The sequence below is a fragment of the Neltuma alba genome, unplaced genomic scaffold, assembly GCF_004799145.2.
Source record: "Neltuma alba isolate B1F8T4 unplaced genomic scaffold, ASM479914v2 tig00012736_pilon, whole genome shotgun sequence".
Lineage (NCBI taxonomy): Eukaryota > Viridiplantae > Streptophyta > Magnoliopsida > Fabales > Fabaceae > Neltuma > Neltuma alba.
In genome coordinates this window covers 35844-45510 of record NW_021637156.1, presented here as the reverse complement: position 1 = coordinate 45510, position 9667 = coordinate 35844, and the positions used below count along the sequence as shown (strand labels likewise).

The 9667-nt window shown below is 34.3% G+C and overlaps 1 protein-coding gene across 1 annotated transcript; it reads left to right on the top strand.

The window, feature by feature from the left end:
• The first annotated feature begins 7699 nt into the window (after window positions 1–7699).
• Window positions 7700–8877, top strand: LOC114730492 (uncharacterized). The gene is made up of 3 exons (XM_028917573.1): window positions 7700–7778; window positions 7993–8322; window positions 8414–8877. Exons 1-3 carry the CDS (start codon window positions 7700–7702, stop codon window positions 8617–8619), a joined length of 615 nt encoding a protein of 204 aa, XP_028773406.1. The 3' UTR covers window positions 8620–8877.
• The last annotated feature ends 790 nt before the right edge of the window (window positions 8878–9667 follow it).

Genomic DNA, 9667 nt, shown 5'->3' with positions numbered 1-9667 from the left:
AAACGGTGCTATACATAAATGTTGCTGCTATATTTTTTTATAAAAAAAAAATGCTGATGGAATATTCTTCTGATAATATGGTTGATTTCAGTGTAATCTTTCTCATTATAAGTAATGAGAATTGATTTGTACGTATAACAAACAGTTCTATATAAATGTGGTGATGATGGAATATTTTGGGAAAATGACAACTATAACCATGTGGCAATTTTAGATAGAGAGACCTTGAAATTTGGGAGTGAAAAAAAGAAAGATTTCGACTAATAAATTGACGAGAATATAGAAATTTGAAATTTCATTCGTGCAATATGCATGTCTTGAACTTAATTTTACTTAAAATTTTGGGAGTAAAAAAGTTAAAAGTCCCGACGATCCGGTGTCACTATTAAATATCTTGAACATTGAAAAAATATGAAACAAAGAAATCAAAATATAGGCATAGACTTTTTGAAAAGTTAACTTATTGAAAAATAGACTACCTTATGTCATGAATAAAAGTTAAATAAAAATTAATTTATGCATATTAAAAAAAAATTAAGTTAGTTATTTACAATAAATATATATTAATTTTTTTAAATTACTCTAATCACATTCATGGGAAATACCTTGATGAAAACCTGATTATTCTCGTATGCATCTAACACTTTGATTTTTTTATAATATATCAACACTTGGATCTTTTTTTTTTTAGTGTATTCAGCACTTCAGTATCATTTTTTAGTAACATCCAACACCTAATACATTAAAAATAAGACTAAGCACTAGATGCGCACAAAAGAAATTAGGATGCTGGACCATAGAAATGATCAGTGTGGTAGGTGTATTTTCCTTTTAGAATTTGCGGGATTGGTTCTTAAGAATTTAACTTGTCAAAGACCAAAGAAGAGTAAAATTGAAAAAGTAAATAAGTGGGATGTACATGAGAGATGACAGCTTTGGCACTAAGTAAAGATCACCACTGTGGGAGGAAAGACTTGCATGAGATTTGGATCACATCAAACACCGACATGAGTGGCCCATCCGGCAAAACTATCAATCAAACATGTCGGTTAAGTTGTAATTTTCACACACTCCTCTTTTATCCACGATCCTCTCATCGTCCTAATATTTATATCTGTTCCGTGTCTTCACTCTCTCTTCTCGTACCCACCACTTCCCACCTCCTGTGCAATGTTTTCTCTATGCACGGGTACGTGCTGCCCCCAACATTGTCAAGTCTCACAAACAACAATAATGTTCTTGTATCTACACTATAGATAAGAAATAAAAGTAATACTAACTTGGATAAATTGATTCAAAATTAATACTCCTCCTGTCCTTAATATAGGACTCAATTATTAAGTTGATTTTAGTCATAAATATAAGACTTATTTCTCATATTTATTAATTTTATCTAAATTACCCTTATGGATACTCCCTCAACCATAATCAAGTAGAAGAGGAAGAGAAGATATTAAGAAAGATGATTATGATTTTAGGAAAAACATGTCATATTCTTATAATTAACTAACTTACCTAATTTTCTTAATCTAATCAAATTAGTTAAATGGGTCTTATATTAAAGACCGAAAGAGTTAAATATACATCAATAATAGTTTGGATCAGCTTGTCGCTGGAGAATCATACATATATATACATATATAAATATATATTATATAGGCGTTTTAACTATCAAGACCGACGCCAATCAAACCTTGTCCGTTAATTTGAGAGTACGATACACAAACATACATTAGCCTACTATTTCTATGATTAGGTTAAAGTTAGATAGCACGATTATATTCACATGTCTCGAAACCCGGGTTTTACATAACCCAAGTGCTCTTGGCCTAGTAGTGACAGGCTAGATCACAAGTAGGTGGATTTTACTTGTTCCTGATAAAAAGGCAAGAGTTCAAATCCTACTTGTTTTAAAGATAAAAAAAAGCTTGAGAGGTGCTCTACTTGTCACATGGTGGGTTAACCCTAGACTTGGTTTTTAACCCCCAAAAAAAATCCAGGTTTTACAGTAAATTTGTTATAATGTAATTTCAACAAAGATTTGAATTGGTGATAATTCACACTAACACAAAACACATTAGTCACTTGTGTGCAGTAATACGCAATAATGGTTTGCAAAATCTTTTAGTACAGCATTATTTAGGAAGAAAAAGCAAAGCTTTTAAAAAGGCCAACACATCAATCACGCTTGCAGTTACAATTTTACATCATGTCACCATCTACGTCAGCTTATGCGAAAGATCTTACTCAGCAAAACAAAAGAACAGTACTCTCTCTCTCTCTCTCTCTCTCTCTCTGTATTTATATAAAGGGACTGCTGTTAGAACAGTGAAAATGGAAATCAACCCCTTGCTTTTCCTGTATGTGTTCATATGTGAAGCATGCAATATTCAGATTCGGGTGTCAATCCTTCGATTTGTTTGCTTGTTTTCTTGTGATGTGTAAAGTGGATGTGAAGTCAAATCCATCCCTTGAATTTTACTTTCTACTGTATCTTGATGCATGCTTTTGTTTGTGTTTTCTGAAATTTTGCTACATCAGAGATTTCTTATATATAGCATTAAACTCAGAAAGATATTTGAAAGCATATCTGAAGTAGTTAATTAGTTCTGCTGCAATATTGCATGGCTTGTTTTGGATCGTCTGATTTAATATCATATTATTGCTGTAATTTGGCAATTCACATAATTAGTGAAAGGTCCAATACAATACTGATATAGAATGATATAAGAAATCCATTGGGGGATTGTTAGTCGCACATTATATTATATGTACGTAGTGTGAAATGCGTGTGTCTGAAACTGTACGATGTTACAAAGTTTTGTTCAAACTGATGATTTCGACTCGCCAGTCACCAGAAACCGCACTGAAACAAAAATTCTACGCAGAAAGACACGTGACATGTTTGCTTGGCTTTATTGAAAAGAAATTCCAGGAGGAGAAATAGAGAAAGAAAAGGAAAAATGAAATAGGGATTTTGGGAATATACGTGATATTGCAGTGTGTTGTTAATAAATATGCCTGTAGGCATGTTATGTCTTATTCTTACAACTCCAGTGGACGTTTTCTTTATAGTACACCTATCACTGGTCATATTTGTTTATTTATTGATTTTCCTGTTCTAAAGCTGCCCCATCCATCTTTGTCCTCTCCCAGTCTCCTGTATGATACATGAAATGTGAAATTATTATTAGGTGTGAAAATAAAAAAGAAATGAGAATTTGAATGAAATTAATATAATTAAAATGATCTTCGGTAAACACTATCGAGTAATGAAACATTCCAGTGAAAGGAGAGGGATATATAGCTAGTGAAGATCCATCTAGATGATCTAAGAGGATCAAGTATGCGTAGGATACAGTGAACATTATTGCTTAATGTCCTTTTTCTCAGTTTCTTTTGTTTATGATCATTCTTTGCCCTGAATTTGTTTATTATCTGTTGATTATTTGTAAAATTTTGATTAGTGCTAATTAAGCAAAGCATCGAGAGATTGATAAAATAAGCTTCATCGCAGGGCTTCATGATTAATGACGGAAAATTTTCTCTATTTTCAGAACAGTGATTTTCATGAACAGAATTTTTTAATAAATGGTTAATATAATATTTGGTCCTTTAAGTTTGCACCTTCATTTTGGTCTATCAAATATCAAATTATAAGTTTTGGTCTATAAAAGAGTAAAATGATAAAGTTTTTATTAAATTATAGGGACCAATGTTATAAATAAAAAGAAGCTTGAGGACCAAAAATCTATGATTTGAAACATGAGGGATCCAAACTAAAATAAAAAAAATCTAAGGGTACAAATGACAATTATTTAAGTATTTTCGTTCGGTTAAAATTATGCTCAAGTCCCAAATGGGCCGGAGAACAAGGAAGCCCGTCTACCATGCAAGAACGCTCTTGTGGGCTATGTCCCCCATACACTCAACTCTACTCTAGTAGTCATTGGACGGAATAAAACCCCCCCGCGGGAGGGGGTGTTCCAAAAGCTTATTTTGTGAGATTATGAGTTCGGTTTGCATGCTTGAAATTGAAATTGACTTTATTTATTTTGTGAAATCACGAGTATTATTCAAAAGTAGTGGAGACTGATTTTTGTTGAGACATAAAATTTTATTTTTAGTCAAAGCATAAAAATAAGAAGTGTGTGCATTTTGACTTCAACATTGGTATGGTTCGATTTTCTATTAATTTATAATACCTAAAGGCCAAAATGTTTTTAATTCATTCTTATCTGTTAATTCTAGACTACTAATATTTGCAATTAATTATTCCTATTTCATGTAAATATTTTATTTATAATAGATTCAAAAAATTTATAATTACACGTGCCTGGAGGATGAATCTTTAGATTTAAAATCTCATTTATAATAAGATAATTCAATTTTCTATTAGTTTATTGTATTTAAAGGACAATATGTTTATAATTCATTATTATTTTTTAATTCTAAATCAATTGTGTGCAATCATTATTCTTTTATTTGAATAATCTTATATACACTAATTTATTTTTTTAAAAAAACTATTGTTACATACACATGCTTGGCTTAATTTTTAAGATCTAAAGTCTGCTGGCTCATGATAAGAGAATAAATTCATGTACATATATGGCATTCACAGAGAATTGAACTTCCAGACTTACTTTTAAGAGACATTTAAAAGAGGCTTTTAGTATCAGAGAAGTGCTTAGTACTGTTATGGCACATGTCCACTGGCTTTCTATACACTTGAATGCATTACAAATTACAAGTATATAATAGGACAAGTTGATGAGCCTTTGGAAATTTCGCGGAACTTATTTTCGGCCAGAAACAATATTATTTAAATTCTTACAATATTTTTCTAGGCCATGCGGAAGAGGCAAAAACGACTTCTTCTTCTGTTGTGCCAATGAAGTGAAGAAGTGTAATGAATAAAGTATCTGTGTTACTAATTATTAACTATATTTTCTTAGATGCTCACTTTTACTTGGAGGTTGATGGAGACACTTGAATTTTGTTTTCAATTTATTGAAAGAAGCAATTGAAGAGAAATAAGAGATTTTGGAGCCGACACTTTTCTTCTGTTTTCCTGGTATTCGCTCCACTTGGCCTTGTCCGAGTGCTTCTCCCCTAGCTTGGCGTAAAAGAAAAACACGTACACATATATTCCAGTCAATGATAATCAAAGTTCGTCTCAGCAGTAGTATTGGAATTCACACCATCGTGAGTATGAAACTAATACTAATTGGACTCATCTTTATGCATGTTTGGAAATTAGAGATGCCATATGTATATTTAATTCATCCTCCATTTGGATGATTGTGCATGCAAGTTTGGTATGATGAAATTATATATTTTTAAGGAAAAGGGTAGGATGGAATGAAGAGAGGATGCTTCCATGAACGAGTCATTTTTGTGTTAAAAATGTATTTGGTAGATAAGAAGAAAACAAGAAATTTGCTTTTGCATTGCATGAAACAACCAATAAAAGAAATAAATGAGTGAAATTGCTTAATTGATATGAATACGCTCCTGAAAATACCGAAGTTAAAATTTTAAAATGATCTGATGAGAACTATTTCAACATAAAATGTAAGCCGTGCTAACATTTCTGACAGATATATTTTATTTTTAAAAAAATGAAAATGCTTCATGTTAAGAAAATATAGAAGAGTAATATTCCCAATATAACGTAACTATAAGGCAACCTTATTGAATTCAATGTATTTATAAAATCCCTTGAAAATGGTAAGCGTTCATAAATCATGTAATGTGTAATTCAATTCAAACTCCATAATAGTTGTCATAAAATATTAGACTATGGAATATAATATTTTTTCTTACATGACTATATATCAAGTTATGTTACGACTATTCTTGGATTCAATTTTAAAAGTTTTTTTTATGTATTTACACCGACTCAAATTCCAGAACTTATGCTTACGTGGCCAAAACGTCATCTATTGCCTGCTGGAATCAATATAAAATATAACTAATATTTAAAAAAAGGAAGGAAGAGAGAAGTTGCAAGAAGTTAGGCAAAGATCAACATCCTGAATATAGGTTCGGTTGAAAAGATAGCAGTAATTATAGGGACCGAAAGCTTAAAAAAGCGTTAGCAAAATCAAGCAACATGCTAGTCAAGCTCCCCAACTATATTGGAATGACACATCACGACCTAATTGGTATTTTCAATGAAATAAGCAACTTAGTCGCCGATATCCGTGGTGGCATATCACTCCTTCCTCCCTTATGCCTCCCTCCCTTCCTCATATCACTCTCTTATTATTTCTATTTGCTCCGCTAACCACGCAGCAATTACTTCTCCTCCCACTTCACTTTAATTTGTCTCTCTTTCCTTTCACGTACGCACTACTTCTTCATCCTTTTGTCTTCATCATCGTGAATCTCGTTCCTCCATTTCTGCCTCGACTTCTTCTCTCTTTTAATTTCACAGCATTTACTATATCCATCTTCTTGTCAACCATGCATGCTAGATCTATTTTAAGTATTCAAAACGTATGTGTCACAAAACGTAAAACACACACAAGTATTCAATAGGCTTGCTGATAAACAAGTCACCACTACTTTAGTCTTTGCCTTTGAAGTTTGAACCACATGCTTAATTAGCTAAGCTTCCAGTAAACTATTAATGAACTATTGATTAGGAATGGTTGTCGGCGGCCACCTTCTTCGTTAAGCATCACATGAATTGATTTATGATCCTAAACTAATTCTTCACGAAATGGTTATTCTACATAATCAGCCTCGAGCTTATATATGGTTTGATTATTGTTGGGTATTTTCTACAATTTTCAAATAAAAAAGAAAAAAGAAAAAAAGAACTATATACCGAACGCCCTGCGAAACTGCATTTTCTAGTTGTCTCATCCTCCAAGAGGTTTGGTAAAAGAAAAGTAACCAAATAAATACTCCTCCAGTTCTTAATATAGGACCTAATTCTTAAGTTAATTTTGGTTCTAAATATAAGACCTATTTCTCATATTTATCAATTTTTTCTAAATTACCCTTATGATACTCCCTCAAGCACAATCAAATAAATGAGGGAGGGAATATATTAAGAAAGATGATTATGATGTTTTAAAAAAAATATGTCATATTTCTTATAATTAACTAACTTACCTAACTTCTTTAATTTAATCAAATTAGTTAAATAGGTCTTATATTAAGGATCAGAGAAGTAGTATTTTCTAACGTCTTTGATCAAAAGGTATCGTTTTGTACTTTGTTAGGAAGAGGAGATTTTTCTACTTTTCAATTCAAAACCTACGACATGGACCACACACCTTGCAAATATATATGAGTTGAATGCTAGCATGGATGTGAAAATCTTATGTGTAAATAGGCTGTGAGTATTTTTATCTGTGAATGTGGATTTTTGAAGGGAAAAGGAATTGAAGGAGGAGCGAGGTTCGCCACTGATAGCGGCAGAGGTTTGAAAGAAGACAATTACATTTTCTGATGTCAACGTAGGACCCTCCTCGCAATACACACGCCCCTTTAATTTGACCCCTTCACTTGCCTCCCCCCATTAACTATCCTACGACACTATACCTCCCTCAAAGGCCATAATTGCTCCCACAAATATGCCCCTAGCTATAAATACCACACGTACCCCACCATCCCCTAAACCACTCACAATATAGCTGCTTCTTCTGCCAGCTTCCCCAAATACTCAACTTCATCTGCATCCATGGCCTCCCACATTATTAGCTTCACAACTCCCCTCCTTCTCGCCTTTGCTTTCTCTCTCTCTTTCCATTCCTCTCTAGGTACCTTCCTCTTCTCTCTCATTCTTCCCTATATTCTCATTTCCATATCATACTCCCTTCTAGTCTCAATACAAGAGAGCCAACTGGTTGAGAGTTCCTAAATATAATTTATCTTAATTATAATATATCCGAGTATATGCATGGACTACGTATTCTTTTAGGCGCTCCATGCACTTTCTTACACATGCCTTGCAATTTTATTGTGGTGATGCAGGAGGAGGGATCGAGTGCGAGAAGCTGGACGAGGGGAGGTGCTCGTATGCGGTGTCGTCCACGGGGAAACGGTGCGTTCTGGAGAAGCAGGTCAAGAGGAGCGGCAAGGAACTCTACACGTGTCGTACATCTGAGATCGAAGCCGACAAAGTGAAGGACCACGTGGAGAGCGATGAGTGCGTCAAGGCATGTGGGTTGGACCGAAAGACCCTCGGCATCTCCTCCGACGCGCTCCTCGACTCCCGCTTCACCCACAACCTCTGCTCCCCTCACTGCTACCACAACTGCCCCAACGTCGTCGACCTCTACTTCAATCTCGCCGCCGGCGAAGGTACTTTCACATATTCAACATCCTCTCCTTCTTTTCTTTTTCAGTTGTTCCTTACATCCATTCATCACGATTTCTTGTATAACTTAAACAGGAGTGTTTCTTCCCAAGTTGTGTGAGGCGGAAGGTGCGAGCGCACGCCGAGCAATGGCTGAACTGAAGAGCTCTGGAATTGTGGCTCCGGGACCTGTGAACTCAGTCAAGTTCGCCGCCACGGCTGAAACTCCTCAATCCCAACCTCTCAACTCTCTTCTCTCCAGCGCCGACCAACCTGTGGCTCCCCCACCATACGACCGTTAAGCACATATATGTTTCTTGTTTTAGTGTTATGCCCCAAGCCATATATATAGAGATGTTATATCATAAATTATATGTTACTTTGAGCTTTGGGTACGTAGTTTGCTTGGTTCGTTTGTGCTGTAATAACACAAGTTTTATACCACCCGACAGCTTGTTCAGAAGGAGCTTTCCAGTGTGACATATGATCATCTTTTGTTATACAATTCGTGTTGATCTGGCTAATGGTCGATCAATGAGGTTCGGTTTTGTTTCATTTCACTTTGATTTTCGTATTGTATGTATCATTTACAATGTCAAATTTTAAAAATAAGCAGCGACAGATAATGTTACTGTAACTCATTCATTCGCTCAGCTGCCCATCCCAGAAAAGGAATTCGTTTGAAATATTAGTGTACGCAATTGACAAGTAGTAATGTACACTCCCAAGAACTTTTACTCCGTAATTCGAGTGAGCACCATATGGAACAGAGAGACATTGAAGCAGATATGCTCGAGAACATCGAATTCAATTCCTAATCCTCTGCGCTGAAAACCTGCAATTATTCCCTTCATTTCCCTCTCGTCTTCTCTCTCTCTCTCTCTCTCTCTATATATATATATATATATATTTTTTTTTTTTTGTTTTCTGTGATAACCAATGTCTATATAACGAATTCAAACACCTCGTTCTCAAAGTGTGACAATGTTATTAGTGGTTAAGTGCATGAAAATATGGATAAAATCATCTGACTTCATCTATCCTTTCTGATTAATTACAAGCTTCTAGCTAATTCTTTTAGGATTCAAATTCGTATTTATTATTATCCCTTATTCTGGATGACTATATAATGTATATATTATTCTATGTTACAAACCAACAATAGATATAGCAAGAGGGAGATTAGCATAGGTCGTGACCCCAAGTGGTGCAAAATGTGAGTGTGCGCCATCCTTCCATACGAGGGAGGATTAGGATAGGTGCAGTTGAATCATGCTGTTTCGATTAATTAAAAAAGACCAGTGGATTGAAAAGTTTTTGTTACATATTGGTTAAAATATGTTCAGCTTA

What these genes read in the sequence shown, in the direction of transcription:
- LOC114730492 (XM_028917573.1), top strand. Translation starts at nt 7,700, where the DNA reads ATGGCCTCCCACATTATTAGCTTCACAACTCCCCTCCTTCTCGCCTTT. An exon ending in CTCTTTCCATTCCTCTCTAG is followed by an intron (nt 7,779 to 7,992) that starts GTACCTTCCTCT and finishes GTGGTGATGCAG; the next exon opens with GAGGAGGGATCGAGTGCGAG. An exon ending in CAATCTCGCCGCCGGCGAAG is followed by an intron (nt 8,323 to 8,413) that starts GTACTTTCACAT and finishes TAACTTAAACAG; the next exon opens with GAGTGTTTCTTCCCAAGTTG.